The sequence below is a fragment of the Oryx dammah genome, unplaced genomic scaffold, assembly GCF_014754425.2.
Source record: "Oryx dammah isolate SB20612 unplaced genomic scaffold, SCBI_Odam_1.1 HiC_scaffold_18, whole genome shotgun sequence".
NCBI classification, from domain to species: Eukaryota; Metazoa; Chordata; class Mammalia; order Artiodactyla; family Bovidae; genus Oryx; species Oryx dammah.
In genome coordinates, this window is record NW_024070202.1 from 107595440 (window position 1) to 107621123 (window position 25684).

Here is a 25684-nt window from a genome sequence, read left to right on the forward strand (position 1 = left end):
TGGACTATAAAGAAAGCTGACCGCCGAAGAATTGATGCTTTGAAATGTGGTGTTGGAGAAGACTCCTGAGAGTCCCTTGGACTGCAAGGAGATCCAACCAGTCCATTCTAAAGGAGATCAATCCTGGGATTTCTTTGGAAGGAATGATGCTAAAGCTGAAACTCCAGTACTTTGGCCACCTCATGCGAAGAGCTGACTCATTAGAAAAGACTCAGATGCTGGGAGGGATTGGGGGCAGGAGGAGAAAGGGACGACAGAGAATCAGATGGCTGGATGGCATCACCGACTTGATGGACGTGAGTCTGAGTGAACTCTGGGAGTTGGTGATGGACAGGGAGGCCTGGCGTGCTGCGATTCCTGGGGTCGCAAAGAGTCGGACACAACTGAGCTACTGAACTGAACTGAAGATATTCTGCTTAAGACAAGGAAGACACAGAAACACAGCACACTGAGCTCACACAGAATGTTCTTACTATAAGCACCTCACAACGCTGACTAAAATAGAGTCAGCATGTAAGACTGTTCTCTATAGCAATATAACTGCCCTTTCAAGAGAGAGAATTCCCCCAAATTTGGGGACGGGGGTAGTGGATAACAAGAGGAAGTTGAAATCTCACGAGAGATTGCATCAGAGTAGACTCGTGGTAAGACAGGGAGCAAGACAGGAAGTAGAGGAAGTCAAGCAGAAGCAGGGTGTGATTTGGGGCCTGTTCTTTAGGGTTCTGACACCAACACAAGGACAGGAAAAGAAATCATGGTACATGCACGGCAGAGATTTGGAGCTGAGCCTCCTAGCAAGTCAACTTAAACAGTCTACCTCATTCTCCAAATATACCTAACAGAACACAGTACCGGAGATACAAAAATAAATAAGCAGTCCTGTCTTGCCCTCCAACAACTAAGACAAGTATACCAACCAATCACAGCACCATTCAGTAAATGACCCTGCCTCCTCAATCTCGACCTGCTTCTTTGATCTCAAGTCCCTTGCCTTTCCCAAACTTCAGAACTAGACAACCCTTCCTCTTAGATATAAATAGCAAACTCAGAAATATCCAAAAGAACCCCCCCAAATACTATAAATACGAAGACAAAACTAAAGTTATGTCCTGACCCACTCCAACTGCATTCTAGGTATTTATGACAGGTATCACTGCCTTGCTAAGTCAACACACTGTAGAGTTGCCAAATACTTCTTAATGTAAATGTCTGGACATCCACATTACAGGAAAAATTACTTTCAGTGTAACCGTGTTCCATATGTTGTTTGCTAAATCTTTTTTATTTGCTAAAACTAGTAACACTAACCATTTATATAATTTAGGATCTAGGCTCCTCGGGGGGAAAAAAACAAAACAAAACAACACTCAAGGATTTCTCAACCGCTTTGATCTCAGTTTACCTGAGCATTCGCTGATCAATTATGGATCTACTATTAGCAAAGCACTAGTAGCATGCTCCTAGCATTTTATATGCTTGTCACATAATCATACACTGTAATTATCCTAAAAATAGTGTCTAGTCAATGATTAGAGACATGATGAACAAAACTATTGCATTAGAAAGGCTCAATTAAGCAAAATATCCTGACAAGCAGCTGAGGCAGGGGAATTTTTTAAATCTCAGATAAGATTTTAGCTGAAGATGAAAGGCAGTGCCATTCAAGAAGTCACAAGACCTCAGTCACTAGACTGGAACTCAGAAGGACTCTCCATTTGACATACGTTGGAATGGGTAGAAAGCAAAACAGAGGTAAATTTCCAGATCCAAAGAAGCTAGACTCCTGGGAATATTAGAAAAGGCCTTCCTTTGAGAAAAGCATAAGTGAGCCACGTCACTGGAGATAAAAAATGACAAGTGTATCCTGGAAATTCTTACCAAGACAAGAACACTCAGATCCTGACACCACGATTACAGTGACAGCAAGTCCTGAGGACCGCGTTGGAGCTCCAGGAAGTCACCTCTGTGGGCAGCTTTGTCAACTGCACCCCCACCCCAAGTATCTACCCTATCCAACCTGCTTCCCCTCTGACAACAGAACTTCAATGTACCTAGGTGGCAGTATGTCTCTACCCCAGTCCTAAGCAATAAGCTGTGACCAGCCAAACCTGTCACGATAGCATGACTCCATGTGGCTGGTCTCTAGAACAGCCATGTGACCAAATTCGGGACAAAATAACATGAAACAAAAATTCAATTATGTGAATCTTCTGGGAAAAAACCTTTTCTTTTCTCATATAAAAGGATGAATGAAGCTGCCTGTCCCTTTTTTTAAATCTCAGCATCCTATCCTCTTCTTTCTGCTTGGAATGAAACCACGACGTCCACAGCCAACACAGTAAGGACGGACAGGCACAAAGAACACAGCTGTGTCCCTATCAACAGAGCTGAGCAGCTCCACCAGCCCTCAGCCACCTGCCTCCAGACCGTTCAACACTCAAGAAAAGCAGACCCCTAACTGTTTAACCTACTGTGAGATGGGTTTCTCTGTTACTTATAACCAAATGCATTCTGAACTGATATACTGTTTCCCAACGAAAGATGGCAGTGGTCTCACTGACCAGGATGGAGCAGGACTAAAGTGGTCCTGCAGAGGACGTCCCTGGCGGCCCAGGGGTTACGACTGTGCTTCCAGTGCAGGGGCCACTGGTTTGATTCCTAGTTGGGGAAGATCCCACATGCCGTGCAATGCAACCAAGAAAAAAGAGAGAGAGAGAGATATTTAAATTTTAAAATCAAGTGTTCCCACAGAGAAGAGATAGAGTTTGGGAAGGCTTCCAAAGGAGAGAAATAAAACTATAAAAACTATATCAGGCATTCTGCATGTACACATAGAAAATCAGCACTGCAGAATGCTTACACCTCAAGCTCTGCAGACACACTGTCTAGGTCTAAACCTTGACTCTGCCACTTACTAGACATGAGACCTTGGGCAAAATAGTCAAGGTCTTCATGCCTCAGTATTCTAATCTCTAAAATGGGAGTAACACTATCCTCCCTCCTCAGAGTGGGATGTGAGAATAAACAACCTAGTACTTATAGAACTCTAGGAATAGCTCCTTGCATACAGCAAGCTCTCAGCAAATATTCAAAATCATCACCATCATCTTTACGCTCATAATGCAAACACAAGTTGCTATCACACAGACACAAACAGATAAAAAGGAGTAAGTATAGTTTATGCAGCTCACACGTGGCTCAAAACTGTGTAGTACAAGTGAGCGGAAAATTCCTCGCAGAACTCAACTACTGTTCAAGTGTTCTCGTCTCAACTGAGTAGTTCTTCTGTGTCTGTCAATAGCTGCCATCAGCAACTCCAGCTCTTAAAGAGGCCATAAAAATGATTCGATTTCATAACTAGAAGATTGACTAAACATAAGCCATTTGCACTTCAAAAAACAGTTGAAGGGCAAAAGTGTAATGTCAGACTTTATCTCAAGCATTGTTCTTACCCGGCAAGTGGAAACAATAACTCATCTCCTAACAGTATTAGAAAGGGTGAATTTACGATCGACTTCAGGTATACATACTACAGTATGCATAATCCTTTCAGTTTTCTAATATCACAGACCAATACACACTTCAGCTGAACCATTCGTTTCTGTGAATGACATTAGCACAAACCAGCACACACCTCAGTTCCTTTCACAGGAGATTTTTTTTTTTTTCTTTTTAATCAACAGGAATTACTGCAGGCACATAATGACAGGTCCACTGAAAACAGGCAACACAAATTCAGGAAGATGAGTTGATAACAGGCAATAGAGAACTTTGAAAGACTAAATGTTCCTATGACAACAGTAATTTCAATCAAGAAACAGACAGCAGAAATTTAGAGGAAAACTATTGTGCAGTGTTGAACAAAAACTATATTAAAGTTTCCACCAGGCTTCAAAACTTTCAAAACTCACATGGCTTTGAAAATTACAAAAGTCATTGGCACTAGACTCTCATAAATCCCCATCATTATCTCATTTCTCCTCAGGCCTACCCCATTCCCGATACTTATATGTCAATGTTCCTAGCCTTTCAAGTCTATCACAAAAATATCAGCTTCTCTTACCTACCATTCCTTGGGTACCTCACCAATCCCAAATGCATCCTATCCTACTGGCAAATCTCAGAATTAAAATTGAAGTTTTATAAAATTTATGAATTACAAAAATTTTAAACTTGGGGGCAAAACATTTTTCAGAATTGATTTCGACATTGGTTTAGCAAAAAAGTCATTTCTTTAATTAAAAGGTAACATTTAGCACATGGAGATCACGCATACAGAAATTAAAGTGCATAAATGTAAAGTTACTGACTGCTATACCCCTTTCATCTTTTTAGAAAATAAGTTGGGGAAATATACAAACAGAAATCCAAATGGCCCTGGAGGTTCCTTCACCTTCCTCCCTGCTCAAACTTCTGGATCTTTTAAAGGAACTAGCTCAGCAGGTCAGAGAGTCCATCAAAGAACAGGCTCAGCTGAGTGGCCAAGAATCCAGGGCTCCCACTTCCATCAACCAGTACTTCCTACTGTGACAGTCACCGAGAGCTGGTGGTCCCCACCTCCGGGATCCAATGCCTGATGATATGAGGTGCAGCTGACATAACAATAGCAGAAATAAAGTGCACAGTAAATGTAATGCGCTTGTATCATCCCGAAACCATTCCCCTTCTCTTCGTCCATGGAAAAACTGTCTTCTGCGAAACCGGTCTCTGGTGCCAAAAAGGTTGGGGATGGCTGACCTAGAGGTTCCAGCAAAGATATGGAACATCAGGGGATGGAATTTTTCTCTTGGAGTCATTTTCAAGACACATTTCAGTCCAGGTAAGCATCTCTCAGGGGGATGACAGCCCAGGGAATCATGTGTGATTTTCTGGGTGTCTGCTTGTATGTTTGTCCCCCAAAATACCAAGTAACAACTGCACTGTGCATCGTGTAGTCTGGGGCATGTGTGTCTCACCCACTTTGCCCCTTCACCTGCAGGCTCAAGGAGGGTTTCCAGATGCTTTTAACTTGTAATGCTCACAGCCTATAACAGACAATTTATAGATCAGGAAATAGATTTCAAAGAAATTTAAAACTATCTAATTACCCACCTTTTAAATTAACAATAAAAAGAATTCAATTAGTGCTAAAGTGCAACTGTCCACAAATTTAAAAATAAGACTTCCATGCAAATATAAAATGAACAAATACCAAAGATATTATTTGACTCACCAATTAACTAGGATAACAGTTCAAATTTGAGTATAGGTAGGTAACCTGACCTGCCTCTTGAGAAACCTATATGCAGGTCAGGAAGCAACAGTCAGAACTGGACATGGAACAACAGACTGGTTCCAAATAGGAAAAGGAGTACATCAAGGCAGGATATTGTCACCCTGCTTATTTAACTTATATGCAGAGTACATCATGAGAAACACTGGGCTGGAAGAAGCACAAGCTGAAATCAAGATTGCTGGAAGAAATATCAATAACCTCAGATATGCAGATGACACCACCCTTATGGCAGAAAGTGAAGAGGAACTAAAAAGCCTCTTGATGGAAGTGAAAGAGGAGAGTGAAAAAGTTGGCTTAAAGCTCAACATTGAGAAAACTAAGATCATGGCATCTGGTCCCATCACTTCATGGCAAATAGATGGGGAAACAGTGGAAACAGTGTCAGACTTTATTTTGGGGGGCTCCAAAATCACTGCAGACGGTGACTGCAGCCATGAAATTAAAAGACGCTTACTCCTTGGAAGGAAAGTTATGACCAACCTAGATAGCATATTCAAAAGCAGAGATATTACTTTGCCAACAAAGGTCCGTCTAGTCAAGACTATGGTTTTTCCTGTGGTCATGTATGGATGTGAGAGTTGGACTGTGAAGAGAGCTGAGCACCAAAGAATTGATGTTTTTGAACTGTGGTGTTGGAGAAGACTCTTGAGAGTCCCCTGGAATGCAAGGAGATCCAACCAGTCCATTCTAAAGGAGATCAGTCTTGGGTGTTCTTTGGAAGGACTGATGCTGAAGCGGAAACTCCAACACTTTGGCCACATCATGCGAAGAGCTGACTCTTTGGAAAAGACTCTGATGCTGGGAGGGATTGGGGGCAGGAGGAGAAGGGGACGGCAGAGGATGAGATGGATGGATGGCATCACCGACTCGATCGACATGAGTCTGAGTGAACTCTGGGAGTTGGTGATGGACAGGGAGGCCTGGCGTGCTGCGATTCATGGGGTCGCAAAGAGTCGGACACGACTGAGCGACTGAACTGAACAGCATTACTGAAAAGAATTTGCTAACAGATGCAAAAATGGTGACTCCACTGTAGGAAAGATTCAAGAAATGAGCACCAAGGTGCTCAGGATGGCTCAGTTAACTAACGCAAATAGCGATTTGTGTTAGTTCTTTGGTTAGTTTATTGCTTAGTTCTTTGGACTTAACTGATTAATAAAAACAACCGTCAAGTATTTCTTTTGGCCTGGTGGCATCATGAGAAAATTACTGATATACTAAGAGGGCTACAAACAGAAAGAAAATTTAGAAATCTCTGCTACAGGGCAAGGGCTTTTGTCGTGATCTCTTTTTCAGAGTTCAAATTAATTGCAGCTCTACTGGATAAAAACGTTTTGCATTGTGATGGATAAGAGTCATTTGCAAAACGCTGTCAACTTCCACACCTACAGAGTTGCCAAGTAGCCTAGACAAAAGAAAATGAGTAAAAATTATACACCTCAAATACAGTTACTGGAAAGTCCACGAAGACAAGCCCAGCATTCCACTGAAAAGACACCAGGTAATCTCTTTTGCTCATTTTCAAGTCTGGAACAATTTCTCCACCTTAGGTTTCAATCCGTACTAACAGAAATAGAGCAAAAATCACACAAGATGGGGGCAGAGCAGGGGCAGCAAATCTAGAGTATTTCCATCAGGAATTACAGAGCATGCCCTGCAAACATAGGCATGCTATAAGGGACACTCTGATCATCTGCTATGGGACACATAATGGTACAGTCTTTCTAAAAAAGACATTTGGTGACACATCCTATTAATAGAAACTGCAGAGACTCAGATCTTTGATTCTGTAATTCCACTCATAAATTTTTATTCAACATATAATAGATTACATCTATCTCATAGCATTAATTACAAAGTAATTTTAAAGGATGTGAAACAATTTAAGTAGATTTCCCAGCTTAAATGTTCTTTTCAGAAGCCTTGTAAGTCTCAAGTCCTTTCTATGTGATCCACTTAATACCTGGGATTTCCCCTAAGATGTTTATCACACTGCACTCTAACTTCTGATTTGGTAATCCATTCACTCTATTAGCCTATAATCTCCATGAAGGCCTGGGCCACATATTTACATTGCATCAGTTTAGCACAGTAGTATCAGTTCAGTTGCTCAGTCGTATCCGACTCTTTGTGACCCCATGAATTGCAGCACACCAGGCCTCCCTGTCCATCACCAACTCCCGGAGTTCACTCAGACTCACGTCCATCGAGTCCATGATGCCATCCAGCCATCTCATCCTCTGTCGTCCCTTTCTCTTCCTGCCCCCAATCCCTCCCAGCATCAAAGTCTTTTCCAAAGAGTCAACTCTTCACATGAGGTGGCCAAAGTACTGGAGTTTCAGCTTTGGCATCATTCCTTCCAAAGAAATCCCAGGGCTGATCTCCTTCAGAATGGACTGGTTGGATCTCCTTGCAGTCCAAGGGACTCTCAGGAGTCTTCTCCAACACCACATTTCAAAGCATCAATTCTTCCGCTCTCAGCTTTCTTTATAGTCCAACTCTCACATCCATACATGACCACTGGAAAAACCATAGCCTTGACTAGATGGACCTTTGTTGGCAAAGTAATATCTCTGCTTTTGAATATGCTATCTAGGTTGGTCATAACTTTTCTTCCAAGGAGTAAGCGTCTTTTAATTTCATGGTTGCAATCACCGTCTGCAGTGATTTTGGAGCCCCCCAAAATAAAGTCTGACACTGTTTCCACTGTTTCCCCATCTATTTGCCATGAAGTGATGGGACCAGATGCCATGATCTTAGTTTTCTCAATGTTGAGTTTTAAGCCAACTTTTTCACTCTCCTCTTTCACTTCCATCAAGAGGCTTTTTAGTTCCTCTTCACTTTCTGCCATAAGGGTGGTGTCATCTGCATATCTGAGGTTATTGATATTTCTTCCAGCAATCTTGATTTCAGCTTGTGTTTCTTCCAGTCCAGCATTTCTCATGATGTACTCTGCATATAAGTTAAATAAGCAGGGTGACAATATACTGCCTTGACGTACTCCTTTTCCTATTTGGAGTCAGTCTGTTGTTCCATGTCCAGTTCTAACTGTTGCCTCCTGACCATATGTATAGCAGGCACTCAAATGCTGGCTCAATGAAATGTTACACAGCCTAAACTATGTTTCCTCTGTGGAGATGAAAAAATAATAAAAGTATTAACAACAGAGATTATGTCAGAGAAAAACCTTGAGTTATATCCCAACTATTATGATAGACCATCAGAACCATTTGCATGTATTTTGAAAATTTTAAGACTGCCAAATGTGACATGCACACAGATACCATTAGTGACAAGAATGAGCCCATAGTGTCACACTGAGGAGACCAGTCTTTGCCACTGTATGTCCTGAGTACATTATCACACTATGCATTTCCACAGACAATAAAGCTCGAAGGAAAACCATCATACATTTCTAGCTTAAAGGAAGTTTTTAATAATGATAAATATCATCCTTAAATATGGGATGGAGATTTTTTTTGTTTGTCTTAATCACGTTAAAAAGGAATCTTATATGTTCCTTTGGTCAGAGCTTCTCCAACTTAAAGGAGCTAAGACTCATGTAGTGGTCCTGTTGAAATGTCGATTCCCATTCTGTCGATCAAAAGTCGGGCCTGAGACTGCATTCTTACATGTCCCAGGTAATGCCAACAGTGTTAGCATGGCAACGTCAATCTAAGTATCAGAGTCTCATACAAGGAAACTTACAAATGTAAGGAAGGGTATGAAAAGCTCCGTCCTCCTGCGGGGTTTTTCTGGAGTCCTAAAATACTCTCTCTCTTCTCTGATGATTTATCAGAACCTTCCTGATCAGGATTCTCAACATCCTGTGGATGTTACAGTTTAAAATACAGAAAACATAGAAATAGAAGCAGGGTCATCACTCCAGATTCCATGCAAGTTAAAAGTATATTAAAGGAATAAAATGAACAACTCTACAGTCACAAATTTTTGATAACCCAGATGAAATGGACCAATTCCTTGAGAAGACACAGTCTGCCAACACTCACACAAGAGTAAATAATGTGAATAGATCATTCAAGAAATTGAATCAATAAATAACCTTGCAAAACAGAAAACATGAGACTCAGATGGATTCACTGGTGAATTCTACAAACATCTAAGGAGGAAATCATACCAATTCCATAGAATCATACCAATTCTATCTCTTTCACATGATAGAAGCAGGAAGACTTCCTACCGCGTTTGATGAGGCAATCATTACCCTAATGCTAAAACCAAAGACATTACAAGCAAACTAGAGATCAGTATCTCCCATGATCACAAATTCAAAAATCCTTGACAATATATTAGCATATTGAATTCCAAAAATGCATGGAGAGAATTATATACCACAAACAAGCAGGCTTTATTTCAGGTATGCAAGACTGATTTGACAACAAATGTAATCCATCACACAAGCAGACTAAAAAAGAAAAATAACATGATTATTTCACCTCATGCAGAAAAGCCATTTTAAAAACTCCAACACAAAGGTAGAACAGAAGCCAACTTTCTCAACTTGAGCAAAGACTACCTACAAAATACCTACAGCAAACATCACACTTAAAAGGGAGAAACTCGAAGTTTTCCCACTGGTGCCCAGTGAGGTATTGACAAAAATGTTAGACAAATATATCAATGGAAAATAGAAACAGAGAGCCCAGAAATAGCCCCTCATATAAACAGTCAACTTATTTTTGTCAAAGGAACAAAGGTAAGACAATGGAGCAAAGATATGCTTCAGGACAAATGAACACACCCCTACAAAAATATGCAAGTAGATACAGACCTTATAGCTTCACAAAACCACCCAAAAATGGATCAAAGACTCAAATGAAAAATGTAAAACTATAAAATTACTAGGATGTAAGAAGTAAACCTACATGACCATGGGTGTGGCAATGCCTTCTTAGGTACAACAACTAAAAGCACAATCTATGAAAGAAAGAACTGATAAACTGGCTTTCCTTAAAGTTAACTTCTGCTCTGCAAAGGACAACATCAAGAGAATGAGAAGACAAGCCATAGCCTGGGAGCAACTGTTTTCAAATGAAACATCTGTTTTTCAAAATATATAATACAAAGAACATTTAAACTCAACATTAAAAAAACAAAACAACTCAATTAAAAAATGAGCCAAAGACCTTCTTAAATGCCTCACAAAACAAGCTATACATGTGCCAACTAAGCCCATGAAAACAAGCTCTGCTTTGAATGTCATCAGGGAAAAGCACACGTTAAAACAATACCACAGATACAAATACACATCTACTGGAATGGCCAGACCTGGATTACAGACATCATCAAATGCTGGTGATCGACAGGAATTCTCATACCCTGCTGGTGGGAGAGTCAAAGTGACTTTGGAAGATAGTTGGGTGGTCTCTTACAAACCTAAACCTAACCTTACCATACAATCCAGCAATTGCATCCCTTGCTTTTCACCCAAAGCAGCTGAAAACTTATATCCACACAAAAACCTATGCATGGATATTTATCACAAGTTTATTCCTAACTGGCAAAACTGGGACCAACCAAGAAGTCTTTCAACAGGTGAACAGGTAAACTGTGGTAGCACTAAGAAGAAACGAGCTACCAAGCCATGAGAAGACATGGAGCAACGTTAAATGTATCTTAATACGTACAAGAAGCCAATCTGAAAAACCATACACTGTATGATTCCTACCATCATGATACTCTTGAAAAGGTAAAATCATAAAAAAAAAATAAGATCAGTGTTGCAGGGATAGATAAACAGGCAGAGCACAGAGGATTTTTAGGGCAGTGAAAATGTTCTATATGATTCTGTAAGGATGGACATATTTCATCAGACATTTGTCCAAAACCATGGAACGTACAACAGCAAGAGTGAACCCTACTGTGAACAATGGACTTTGGGTGATTCCTGTCTACCACTGTCAGCTCATCAAACACACTGTAACAAACACACCACTCTAGTAACAAATGTACCTCTAGTGGGGATGTTGACAATGGAGGACACTATCTGTGTTTGTGTACAGGGCATATGAGAACTCTATACCCCTTCCTCTCAATTGTGTCGTAAACCTTAAAGTACCTCTAAAATGTAAAGTCTTTTAAAAAATGAAACACAGGCTCTCAGTAAGCATTCTTGAGAAAAACATCTGATTACTAATGCCTACACTGGCATAGTGGATCTGAGAAGTATGAAATATAAAGAAAATTGCTGGTACCTCTTCCATATAAAAGAGTCTGTGCTACCTAACAGGCACTCAAGTAACTGCTGAACAAATAACTACAATATTTAGCCTGGAAAAGGGGAGAAAAAAGAAAAATCTGGTTAAGGTATGTCAGTATTTGAAGGCAATTATGACAGCATATTAAGAATCAGAGACATCACTTTGCTGACAAAGGTCCGTAGTCAAAGCTATGGTTTTTCCAGTACAGACATGAGAGTTGGACCATAATGAAGGCTGAGTGATGAGGAAGTGATGCTTTTGAACTGTGGTGCTGGAGAAGACTCTCGAGAGTCCCTTGGACAGCAAGGAGATCAAACCAGTCACTCCTAAAGGAAATCACACTGAATATTCATTGGAAGGACTGATGCTGAAGCTGAAGCTCCAATACTATAGCCACGAGATGCAAAGAGCTGACTGGGAAAGACCCTGATGCTGGGAAAGATGCAGGAGGGGATGACAAAGGATGAGATGTTTGAATGGCATTATGGACATGAGTCTGAGAAAACTCCGGGAGACGGTAAAGGACAAGGAAGCCTGGCGTGCTACAGTCCAGGGAGTCTCAAAAAGTTGGACATGACTGAGCAACTGAACAATAAAAAGTAGAAAGCAGGCACCTCATCTCCGGCTCAGCAGGTAAAGAATCCTCCTGCAATGCACAAGACATGCAGATTCGATCCCTGCATCAGGAATATCCCCTGGAGAAGGAAATGGCAACCCACTGCAGTATCCTTGCCTGGAGAATCCCATGGATAGTGAGGTCTGGCAGGCTACAATCCATGGGGTTACAAAGAGTCGGACACAAAGGAGGGACTATGTACAAGCAGAAAGCAAGTGAAAGTCTTCTATCTGATTTCAGTTAGAAATAAGAAAACTCAAGGTCAATTTCAGCTTATTTTAAGCATACATTTTTAACAATCAGTTGACCAACAATAGGATGTATTTTCTCAGAAAGACAGAGCTACCTGAACATGGTCAAGCAAGAAAGCCAGACAGCCATCTCAGAGGGGCACCACCAAAGACACACTTGCCCCAGGAACACGAAGGGTTTCAAAGATTTTCTCTCCAAGAACAGGATTCACTACTCACAGCATTTGTACTCACATGAGCTATAAACTGCAAGAGCAGTTCTCCTTCTTTGAAAAAGAAAAATAAAGTCGCCTCAATATAAACATCAGCAATTGGGCCACGAGCCCAATTTATACAACTTACACATGACCTAAGAGTAAATCAAAGCTTAAATTCTCTGAAGACATAAAAACAAAAGGAACTATTCTGTGGTGATAAATGAACACCTTCAAAGACAATGGTGTGATAAAGATACAGGAATACTCTCGGAATGAAATCCATTCGTTCGAGCATCTGTTTGCCACCTACAAAGAATAATAACTCTTTCTGATGAATTTTAACAAGAAGGAAGGGAATACAATTCATTTGAATGAGAAGTTAAGGCACAAATACACCTCAGTTTCCTAGAGAACCTTCAAAGACATCTAGTGTTAATGTATCAAAACCCACAGATTTTTTTTTTTTTGAGTGATCAAGCTATAACATTTGAGCACTGAGAATATCAGACCTTCCCCCACAGCTTCGCTCCATATTTTCAATTGCTTTGTTTAAAAGAATAGTATTATTTCTGAAAATGCTACAAAGGACTGATTTACAAGATTTTTTAAATTGGGATTATTTTAAAACTCACTTTAGAAGCTTTCCTTTAGGAAAGCATGCAGCTATTAAAATGCTAATATGTAAGGATGTGGGAGGTGGGTGCTGCAGAGACTTAACACCACTAAAACAAAGGAAATTGATTCTCTAGATGATGTGGAAAAGATGGCTTATAAAGTTAATGAGATATTATGGCAAAAGAAACAATTTGGCCACTAAGAATGAGGATGAACCAAACATTTTTGTCATCAGATATATAATGAAACTAATTAAAACAACAACAAAAATTAAGGCAAATATGAAAATCAAACAAAACACATGAAAAAGTTAAAATACATTAAACACATAAAGTTTACTTATGACAGAAAAGTCTTTGTAAATTAGAAATAAATTGAAGAAAACAAAAAGGAAGAATTCCAATAATTATGAGTTATACACCAAGGAAGAACAAGAAGAGTCAGAAACATTCAAGAGACTTGAAAACTACCTAGAATGGATTTCTAATTGAGCAGGAAAGTAAAGTAAGAGGTTGTTGTGTGAGTGCTAGGCGTGTCCAACTCTTTGCAACCCCATGGATTGTACCCTGCCAAGCTCCTCTGTCCATGGAAATTTCCAGGAAAGAATACTGGAATGGGTTGCCATTTCCTCCTCCATGGGATCTTCCAGATTCAGGGATCAAACCCATGTCTCTTGAGTCTCCTGCAAGGGCAGATGGATTCTTTACCTGGGAGCCCAAAATAACAGGATTAACACCTGAAACTGGAAAATCCACTAGCTTGCCTCCTGGATATCTTATTTATTAGCCCTGGATAGCAAAGACATCCAGAGAAGGCGATGGCACCCCACTCCAGTACTCTTGCCTGGAAAATCCCATGGACGGAGAAGCCTGGTGGGCTGCTGTCTCTGGGGTCGCACAGAGTCGGACACGACTGAAGCGACTTAGCAGCAGCAGCAGCAGCAGCAGCCAAGACATCACAATCCTTAAGCTGAAGGTTTAGCCTGAGGTCTACATGCCATCTACAAAGGGATGAAAACATCTTCAAAAAAAAAAAAAAAAAGCAAGTTTCAAAGCAGGCATACTGCCTTAAACAACAGAAAAGCTGTGTTGATATTAAGAAAAACATAGTCAAAAAACCCAGGCACAGTCCTAGTTCTGTCTCTAATAACTGTTTCCAAAGGCTTTCCATGGAAAATAAACATTCTACTCCTCGTGTATGAAGCTTGTTCCAAAAGTCCCAGTCTACGAGTTGGCGCTTGTTGATATGAATAAGAACAAAATATCTGACAAATTATCACAAACTAAATGTAAAGTGTTTCTAGTGAAACTTTAGCATCTAAATAGAGACATGCTAGAAGTATAAACTATACATTGTGGAGTTTGAAGGTTTAGTACAAAAATGTCAATTATTGCATTATAACTGTTTATTTCTGATTACATGTTTAATTATATCAGTTTAGATATATTAGATTAAAAGATAAAATTAAGTTCATCTGTTTTCCCTTTTTAAAGAGGCTACTAGAACAATTTAAATTACTTATGAAATTTAGATACTTAGGAAGTGTTGAATGAATAAGAGGACATATTGTATAGAAGGACAAAACAGCAACTAAGTAAGATTGAAATCGACCCTTTGTGATTCATCTACCAGTGATATGACAGGGTCTTTAAAGGGGTAATTAAGGTAAAAAGAAGTCGTAAAGCGGCACTAACCTGAAAGGACAGGTACCTTTTAAAGAACAGATCAGAACCCAGGGGACACACAGCCCAAAGGGGAACAAGTGAGGACACAGAAAAGGGAGCCGCTTGCAAACAAGGAGAGGCCTCGGAAGAAACCAAACCTGAATCTCTGACTTTTGGCCAGAGAACTGTGAGAAAAACTTTAAGCCACTCAATCTATTGCACTTTGTTATGGCAGCTTCAGTAAACTAATACATTGTTCCAAATAATTAAGATTTTTTCAATAACCGATGGGAGTTTTATTTCTCACAGTGAAATGACAAGACTCAGTGCTTCCGTCACATTAGCCATAAGAGGCATGAACCAGAAATTTCTAAGAAGAATGCTTAACTACTTCAGCTTTGTGACCAAGAAGCATCTTACTAGTATACTGAAGAATTTTTTAATCTGTAATTTAAAAAAAATGCAAATAATTCAGACCTACCCTTACATCATTCTTACAAGGATTTACAAATAGAGACTAAAGAAGGGAGTTAACAGTTTAGGGCTATGTTTGCCACTAAGTATGTCATCACCAAGGGTTCTTGAGAGGTCTGCTGCTGAACTAGTGATTCAGATAGCCACTCATTTATATTACAAAGGAGTCTGAACTCTAGGTACAGATTACCCAGGGAGGCCCAAACCAGCCTCTAGTAAATCAGAGAATGCTACTATCCATCTTCATGTTTTACACTCCTTTTATGGGTTTAATCAGGCATTTTCAATGGAGAATAAGTTCCAGAAATACAAAAATAACAGGAATGCTATACTGAATGAGATATTCCCAACACATTTCCACTTAACCATGAGGCATCAAAACACTATGACCACTATTAAAAATTTCATGGACCTAGAAATAATAAATTCAGTAAGTATAGAAGAAAACTACACACAGAATTCAGGGGAAAGAACAGGTAGCCCTGCTAAATAAATAGCTATCTCCTTTGAGAACTATAGAAAAAGAAAGGATTTCAAATTTTAATAATATAAAAAAGTTCATTTAGTACAAAGTATTTTCCATTTGCATTAATTCTACCTCTTAAACTTGCTTTTTATACTTTACAGTAGCTTAAATTGGACCACAGACTTCAAGTTTGTATGTATTTTTATTTTATATAAAGAAACTACGGCTCTAAGAAATTGAAAGACATATTCAAGGTCACACATCTACTGAAGAGGATAGCTAAAACATAAACCTGGACTTCTAGGTCCACAACTTTTCTACAGGTTTTACAGTATTGAAGTATTAAAACCATGCCCAGCACACAGTGTTACAGAAATGTTAGTTGTTACAAGAACATGTAATATAATCATGCTGATTTGATCAAGTGTGTGCCCATAATACTTAAAAGGGTAATTCAATTCATAATAAACCTCAACAATGGTAACTCAGCTCAGAAGAAATAACTCCCAAGTGCATTATGGTCATAGAAATCTTTTTAAAATTTAAATATATATAATTTTTTTGCAAAGAAAGGTAGTGACAGTGAAGTTGCTCAGTCGTGTCCGACTCTCTGCAACCCCATGGACTGTAGCCTCCCAGGCTCCTCTGTCCAAGGGATTTTCCAGGCAAGAGTACTGGAGTGGGGTGCCACTCCCTTCTCCAGGGGATCTTTCCAACCCTGGGATTGAACCCAGGTCTCCTGCATTGCAGGCAGATGCTTTACCATCTAAGCCACCAGGGAAGCCCAAAGAAAGGTACAGTGATAGATAAAAGGTTTTCTAGCACAAATTTATAATGAAATTATGTGGGAAAAATAAAATGCAATTTTTGAGTTGGAGTTTATCATCTATTTTTAAGTGAATGATGGTTCATACCAAACTGCTGTATTTTTTATTCCATCAGATCAATTTAAAAGGCATATAAAAGCTTTATTTATCAATACTCAGTATTAAAGGACATTTAAAATGTGAGGGACAATGTTTCAAGATTTAAAATCCTGAATCCAGTGCATAGGTAGTCCTAGTCTGGAACAAGCATCTGGAAGCTATTTTGAGAATGAGAAAATTTAAACATACTGGGGTATTAGATACTTTGAAATCTGACGTGGAAAAGTAAAGTGGTGAACTCAATAAAGCAACTTACATTATGTTCTCACTTTGGTTTAAAAACGTCTGTGTTTTCATACATAGAAATATCTGGAGGGATATCAATACCAATGTATACACAACAAATGTACACACACGTGCAGAGAATAGTGGCAATCTCCAAGAGGCTGAAATACCGCATTTTTATTTCATCTTTTATCCATAGCTTTTTATAACGCATATATACTATGTTGTAAAAATATACAAAAATGCCTAAATACCAGTACTTTAGTAAACTAGAAATTAAAGTCTCTGTAATTGGTTGCTCTATGTCTTAAGTCTGTGAAATAAGCACATGTAAGTTAATGATCCTGAGGAAGGTTTTACTCTTTTGCTTTAGCTGCGAAGGGTTTAAAATAAATAGACTTTACTTTCAAGCATACAGAGTTCTAAATATAAAGATGCATAATAAAAACTGAAATGATCACAGACACTACAAGAAAAAAAAAATCAGAATTTTAAGAATATTGGAAAAGGCACCTATATTAACAGAGTTTAAAACAGCAAGAGTATATGCTTACCATATGTGCTTAAATATTATTCAATTTTAAAACCTCTACATAAAATGTTAAGGCAATGAACAAAATAAATAAAATATCTGCATTCTTACTGTATGTATCAGTGTTAAATGCTTTACAGATACTTTTTAATCTTCATACCTCTCCTTGAAAAATGTCCTTATCTCTAGTGCATTGATGAGAAAATCAAGACTTAAAGAACTATGTATCCAGAACACATAAACTCCTACTTGTAATCCTTTTGCAATATATACATGTATCAAATCAAAAATAAAACACTATATATCAATTATATCTCAATTAAAAGAAAAACATCTACAAATTAAATTTTAAAAAATCAAAGACAACCCAATAGAAAAATGGCAAGAATGACCATCATCAAAAAGTTTACAAGTAATAAATAAATGCTTGAGAGGGTGTGGAGAAAAGGAAACCTTCCTTATGGAGAAAAGGAAACCTTCCTACATTGTTAATGAGAATATAAATTCGTGCAGCCACAAAGGAGAACAGTGTGGAGCTTCCTTAAACTAAAACTAGGTTTAATATATGACGCAGCCATCCCTGAGCTTCCTAAGGGGCACACTGGTAAAAGAATCCACCTGCCAAAGCAGGAGACGCAATAGACACACGTTCAACCCCTGGATCGGGAAGATACCCTGGAGGAGGAAATGCCAATCAGTTCCAGTATTCTTGCCTGAAAAAGTCCATGGACAGAGGAGCCTGGAAGGCTACAGTCCATGGGGTCCCAAAGAATCAGACACAACTGAGCAACTGAGCATGCACCAGCAATTCCACTCCGGGGTATACAACCGGAAAAAATGAAAACTTTAATCTGAAAAAAGACACACGCACTTCAATGTTCATAGCAGCACTATTTACAACAGCCAAGACGTGGAAGAAACCTAACTGTGGTATGTGTGTATGCGTATACACACACACACACACAAACAACAGAACATTACCCAGCCCCATAAAAAAGACAATGAATGGACCTAGAAATTATCATACTAAGTCAGATAAAGACAAATATCATATGATCTCATTTATGTGGGATCTAAAAAATGATACAAAGGAACTTATTTACAAAAGAGACCCAAAGACATAAGAAACAAACTTGTGACTGCCAAAGGAGAAATAGGGGGAATGGATAAATTAGGGATTTAAGATTAATCTTTAATCTTCTCTGGTAGCTCAGGGCTTCCTTGGTAGCTCAGTTGGTAAAGAATCCGCCTGCAATGCAGGAGACCTGGGTTCGATTCCTGGGTTGGGAAGATCCACTGGAGAAGGGACAGGCTACCCACTCCAGTATTCTGGCCTGGAGAATTCCATGGACTGTATAGTCCATGGGGTCACAAAGAATCAGACATGACTGAGCAATTTTCACTTTCAAGATTAATAGATACATACTACTATATATAACATAAATGCCAAGGACCCACTGTATACCACATTACAACACCTTATAATAACATACAATGGAAAAGAATCTGAGAAATAGATATATAGACATAATTAATAGATGCAGGTATAATGAATCACTTTGCTGTACACCTGAAACATTATAAATCAACTATACGAAGAAAAAAAGTAAAGTGGCAAGAGACAAATATTTCACAATTAACAACAGACAATATCCACATTCTCCCATAAAGGAAATGCAAATTAAAATCAGAGATTCCTCTACTTATACCCACCAGAATGGCTAAAGCTTCACAATAAGGATTCTAAGGATTGAAAATGAACACTCCAGGGGATTAGTGTAGCATCGGCTAGGGTCAAAGTATTGAAGCTCCAATCACTGATCACACAGTAAATAGTGGTGAGTTCTGCTTGGCTTGGACAGAGAGGTGAGTGATTAAAAAAAAAAAAAAAGTAATCTGGAAAAGTGGTTAAGAATCAGATGGTGAAGAGCCTTTAAAGGTCAGGAGAAGGACTTTAACCTGTATACAATTAGCAATTCTAAACCATAACACGGATGACACAATTTAATCGAGTTTTAAAGGTATATAAAAGGCTGTTTCATAGAGAATGTTCCAGAGATGGAAGGACACAGAAACTTTCAAAAATTTTTCTATCTCCTATCCTGCAATAAATTTCTCTGTCCTCCACAGTATGGTTTAACTTCACTGCTCAACCATTCTTCCAAAACCTCCCCCTGTTCTCTCAACCTTTCTTCCTCACTAGTCACCAGATGGAAGAAGGCAATGGAAACCCACTCCAGTACTCTTGCCTGGAAAATCCCATGGACAGAAGAGCCTGGTAGGCTGCAGTCCATGGGGTTTCAAAAAGTCGGACAGGACTGAGCGACTTCACTTTCACTTTTCACTTTCATGCATTGGAGAAGGAAATGGCAACCCACTCCAATGTTCTTGCCTGGAGAATCCCAGGGACAGGGGAGCCCAGTGGGCTACCGTCTATGGGGTCGCACAGAGTCGGACACAACTGAAGTGACTTAGCAGCAGCAGTCGTCACCAGATGAACTGAATTAGTTCCCAGACAGATGCAGGACTGAGCTTTCAATCAAGGCGGGCCCAGCGCCTGCAACATTCTTGTGCTTCTCCCAGGCATCTCACAATTTAAGTCCAGTGCCTTTCTGTATGCCCACCTGACATCTGTCCACCCATGATTTATCTGCCTACTCCAGCCTGCCCTCCTCCCCTTCTCCCAAGTCCCTGTAGTTCCTCTGTGGGTCGCATCCCACAAAATTCAACGTCTGACTAGCATCTATCTTGTTTTGTTCTCAATTCCGACAAGACTGTAAGCTCCTTGACAGAAGAGATCACAAGTGTATCCCCCACCGTACCTGGTATCAAAGGCATACACTAGGTAGTTGTCAGTTCCTCTAGATAACAGAAATCCAGACATACCCTTTGATCCAGTAATTCCATTTCCAGAAATTTATCCTACTGATGCTACTGCTGCTGCTGCTAAGTCACTTTACTCATGTCCGACTCTGTGCGACCCCAGACAGCAGCCCACCAGGCTCCGCCGTCCCTGGGATTCTCCAGGCAAGAACACTGGAGTGGGTTGCCATTTCCTTCTAAACTCACATAAATATGCAAAAATACGATCAAAGTTACACATTATAGATAGTAATAAAAACTAGAAATAGTCTAAATGTCTTTTAAGAAAGCCTAATTGTGTCTATATGGTCCATTAAAAGAAAAACAACTTGGGACACCTATACATACGGACCGTAACAAAGTAGTAAGTGAAAAAAATTGCAGGAAAGGGCTTAAAACAGGTCCTGTATTTATTTATACACACAAACAATTTAGAAACACACAAGATTTCAGAATGACAACCTCTGCTAAGTAGGATGGGCTTTTTCCTGCAGTGTTAAAAACAACAGGCCCAAAATGGAGCCATTTATGTTAACTCCCACATCACCAAACGCAGCCTTAATAATTAACCCAATTATGCACAGTTTCAGCTCTACAAAAAATAGGAACTTAAACCAGCCAATCAGAAGTCACTCTATCAGTGCTAGCAAAGTAATCTGCCTGACAGACCCTTTACCATCCCCTAAAGGAAAGAGACCTTGCTAGAATCAAACTACTTTTGGCAAGTGTAACTTCCTTGTTCCTGCCCATTTCTGCCTATAATGTCTACCACTTCACACAGCTCCTCCAGTTTCTATCTGCCAGACTGGATACTACCCAATATATTAATTGCTGAATAATCACTGAATAAGATTGTAACATTTACTCACTTGAATTTTTTTTTTAACATTTAGAAACACTCTGTTTTAAAGAAAAAAAAGAACAAAGAGCACAATGTTTGAAATAAAATATTGATATATTTTTACTCACTGCTCAAAAACAGTAATTTGCAAAACTTACAATATAAATCCATTTTATTTAAAACAAGCGGAATGGTATACTGGTTATATGTACATTAAAAAATTTTAGAATATATGCCAATTGTTAATAATGGTTATTTCTCGAAGAGGGATTACAGGAAACTTTCATGTTTTAGGTTAGTCATTTTTCTTTAAATAATAACCATTTACTTAATTTGGGCTTCCCTGGTGGCTCAGATGGTAAAGAATCTGCCCACAAGGCAGGATACCCGGCTTAGATCCCTAGGTTGGGAAGATTCCCTGGAGAAGGAAATGGCAACCCACCCCAGTATTCTTGCCTGGAGAATCCCATGGACAGAAGAGCCTGGTAGGCCATAGTCTATGGGGTCACAAAAGAGACACGACTGATAGACTAACATACACTTCAGTTACAAATAATAAAGATTAAACGGATTTTATATTCCCTCTGCTGGTGATCATTAGAGGTGAGCATTTTGGTGTACTTGACAATTAGTTAACCTGGCGAGAACCAGTTTGTCAGGTTGTCTGTTACACAAAATCTGGGTAAGCATTACAGGCACATCAGGCCAAAAATTACATTGAGAGAAGTTATTCACACAAAAGCTACCTCTCCGCTGCTGCTGCTGTGTCACTTCAGTCGTGTCCGACTCTGTGTGACCCCATAGACAGCAGCCCACCAGGCTCCCCCGTCCCTGGGATTCTCCAGGCAAGAACACTGGAGTGGGTTGCCATTTCCTTCTCCAATGCATGAAAGTGAAAAGTGAAAGTGAAGTGGCTCAGTCGTGTCTGACTCTTAGTGACCCCAGGGACTGCAGCCTACCAGGCTCCTCCGTCCACGGGAGTTTCCAGGCAAGAGTACTGGAGTGGGTTGCCATTGCCTTCTCCTAGAAAACATTAAATGTTTATTTGATAAAGGGAACCTCTCTAAACATAACGTTAACCTCAAATATTTACCAAATTACTCAAAGAGCCAGGCACTGCAAGGGTCCCTCCTGATACACTGTTCTGTTTTTAAATATCGCTCATTTTTCTAGATGAAAGTAAACTTGTAGGGAACCCCTGTTTCTAGGCCAGTGTTTGAGATTAGATGGGAATCTCTAAACAACTGTACCCTTAGGAGCAAGAGGAAGAAACTAGGCAAACCACTAAATGCCACAGTTGTCCTCAGAGAAGTTCAGGATTCCACCTGGTGGATCTGTGCTTCACACAGCACCTCACAGTCCTTAACAGTCCCCTGTATGCCTGCCCCAGCACGGAGCCTACACGTCTGACTTGAGGAGTCATGGCCTTCTCCCTAAGCCTCTGATTAAACCCACAGGGACCAGAACTGCCTGTCTTTCCTACTATTTCCTACTAGTCTATTGCTCCAAACCTTTTCCATCTCAGCATGCAGGCATATTGTGCTCTGTAGCTCAGGCGTGTACAACTCCTTGCGACCCTATGGCTTCTCTGTCCTTGCAATTCTCCAGGCAAGTATACTAAAGCCATTTCTTCCTCCAGGGATCTTCCCAACCCAGGGATTGAATCCATGTTTCTTGCTTCTCCTGCACTGGGAGACGGATTGTTTACCACTAAGTCACCTGGGAAGCCCTTTCCATTTCAACACTGACCCTGAAATCCAACCACGATAGCCTGACCACTGAACCTAATCGCTTACCGCAATTAAAACTAAGTGCTTTACATGTTTTACAACTCATCTATGCTCACAAGCCTGCAAAATATTCCTATTTCACAGATGAAGAAACTGAAATACAACCAGCAAATCTAAGACTTAGACCCAGAAACCCTGTTGCCTCACTCCAACCTTTCCTATGTAGCACTGTCTGTATGACCTATCTCTTTAAAACTGAGAAAACACTAGAAATTTTCCAGCAGTAAAGTGCTCACGCTTAGCAACAAATCTGAAAGTCAACAGGCCAGCTGAATCCAATGTTTACTCTTGGAAATACTGTTGGTCCCCGCTACCCTTGGATAACTGAGAACTACCTAAGTTTCAATTACAAAATGTTTATGTTTGCCAGTGCTTTTCCTAACTTAGGAAAAGCTGTTTTCAAAAATGATTAGACACTCAACCTCTCAACAAGTCAAACATATCTGGGTTCAGACTCTAGTTCCTTACTACCTGTAAAGTAAGACATAAAGTATATGTACACAATGTAACACAGCAAGTGACTGGGCAGAAAGGAGCCAGAGTCCCCTGCTGTAATTATCCTTTGATTGCTTTACCATAAATACTCCCAGACTGTGGGGAAGCTGACAAGTTCAAATCAGATTCAATACTCCTGCCCTCAAAAAACTCACGAATTAGGTTTACAGAAAGCTGTTGACACTACAAAGAATTCTGCATTCTAGTTAAATTGATGAGCTGATCAACTTGAAGTTCTACACAAGAGAAACAAAAGTAAAAACCGGTACAGAAAAAAAAGTTTTAATACCATGAAATTAGCACTCGGGTCAGTTACTACACACGATAATGAAAGCGACTAACAATGCCCTTAGAAAAACTCATTCTTCCGTCTATTTCCCTGTGAATTACAATGACTCCACACGAGAAGAATAACCCTTGACTACTGTATCTTGAAAGCATTTTTTATTGGGTAACCTCAGGTATTTTCAAAGGGTGACAAACGGGCACAACGGGCAGGCAATCATAAAGTCAATCAAGACTGATCTTTACCCCTTTTGTCTACTTTTCTGCTCCAATTGTCAGGAGCCTGAGAGCTCACATTACCGGTAGGGCTTAGTCTTCTCTAGGTGAAGGGCGTCACTTTTTAGTCCTCACGCAACTCTACACCGCAAAGACCAAAAACAATGCTCCTTTTTTCTTTTTTCCGGATAAGGAAACTGAGACACAAGAGAGGCTGTAATCTGCCTAGATGTAGGAAATCTGAGTCAGACTGGACACCATTCTGGGTCTAGAGTCCAGCCCTTTTAACCTTATCAAGGCTCGTGGTGGGGGGCCGGGGACTGCACATCAATTGCACTGTAAAACGTGTGAAGAAATACAGTTACCAGAGGGAAGCAGGGGTTCCAGCGGGGTAATGGCATGCTCCATAACGGATTGCTGGTCTCTGCGTTAAAAAAAAAAAAAAGCCACATCAGAACTTCTCCTTGCTAATTAAACGGCACACGAAAACGCCAGCACGTGTTGCCCCGAGACTAACCGCGGAGCGAGCCGCGCTCCCGGTGTGCGGGCCCGGGCACTGCCGGCTGGGCGCGCGGCGGCGGCGGCGGCGGCGAGGACGCGGGAGGCGTTCCAGGGCGCGCGGGGGCGCAGAAAGCGCGCGCGCTACGCGTGCCTCGGCGCCCGGTCCAGCCTCTCCCCGTGCCGCCGTCACCGTCCGGGAACCAAGGTGGGGGAGAGCCAAGTGAGCCAGGGACGCGAAGGGAGCCGGAGCCGCCTGCTCCCCGCCCCACGCGCCGGGAATGCGGGTGGCGCTCCAGGGCTGCGGTCGCACTTACAAAATATGGCGGGTGGAGCCACCAACGAGCGGGAGCGCGGACTGCGGGAGCCAAGCGATCGACGGCTCGGTGCTCGACTGAGGCGCCTCGGCGGCGCGCCGCCCGAGGCCCGCAGGTTTAAGGGAAGGGCGCGCAAGGCGGCCCCGCCTCCTTCCGGGAGCCGAGCACGCGTGCGAACCGCGAGGCCCCGCCCCCAACCCCATCCCCCACCGCGCACACCTGACCCGTTCCCGCACCACCCCCGACCGTGTGTCCCCGGCGTTCGGGCGCCGGAACCTGAGGCCACCCTGCCACCCGCTCCCTCACGCGCCGCCCTCTCTTCTAGACTAGTTCTGCCCTGGAGCCATCGCTGGTGTTTCTGAGAAACGCTGGTCCCTGAACTTTGCTCCAAGCCAAGCGTTAACTTCCTCCATCATCCTTCGTCAGCTTGGCATCAGAGCCAAGCCAATGTCGCAAGTTACCTAGAGTCCTTTTTCTCAATCCTCATTCTCTTTGATCTCCCACTTGCAGCTCGTGTGCCTCAGGAGCACGCCTTCGTTAAAGGCTTCGCTGGGTTGCAACAATCCCAGAATGTTATCGTTGGCAGGAACTTGAAGCTGCTTTTGCAGCTCGGCTCGCTCCAACATTCACAGGTTGAAGAGTTCCTTCTGTGGCCACGCAGCCCCTTCCAGGACTGAGCGAGCCAGGTCTCTAGACTTAGTAGACTCCCTAGGCTTTATCTTTTCCAGACTAAACTTGTTCTTTGAGGTTCCTAGAGGACCTGATCTTTAGCCTCCGCTGTCGTGGTTCCCACCGTCTGTATTTAACGTTGCCATACATCGTGGTTCTGACAGCTGATGAGAACGGGACAGCTGTCAGCATCTGACAACTCTCGCAGACCCTTGCCCTGAGAGGCGTGACCAACTAGCACGGGCTTCT

General features: G+C 41.0%; 1 protein-coding gene across 4 annotated transcripts in view; it reads right to left on the reverse strand.

The window, feature by feature from the left end:
* The window catches only part of TPK1 (thiamin pyrophosphokinase 1), a 380616-nt gene extending 355158 nt beyond the window's left edge, over positions 1-25458 (reverse strand). Inside the window, exons 1-2 of one of the 4 annotated variants that reach the window (XM_040260087.1) lie at positions 25228-25458; positions 24317-24375 (exon numbers count right to left, since the gene is read on the reverse strand). In XM_040260087.1, the coding sequence (XP_040116021.1) occupies positions 24317-24375; positions 25228-25253 (85 nt within the window). In that variant the 5' untranslated portion in view covers positions 25254-25458. Of the gene's footprint in view, positions 1-24316; positions 24376-24766; positions 24922-25227 lie in introns of those variants that run through there. The other 3 variants (XM_040260089.1, XM_040260088.1, XM_040260090.1) reach the window with 3 other exon arrangements.
* Between the last annotated feature and the right edge of the window lie 226 nt (positions 25459-25684).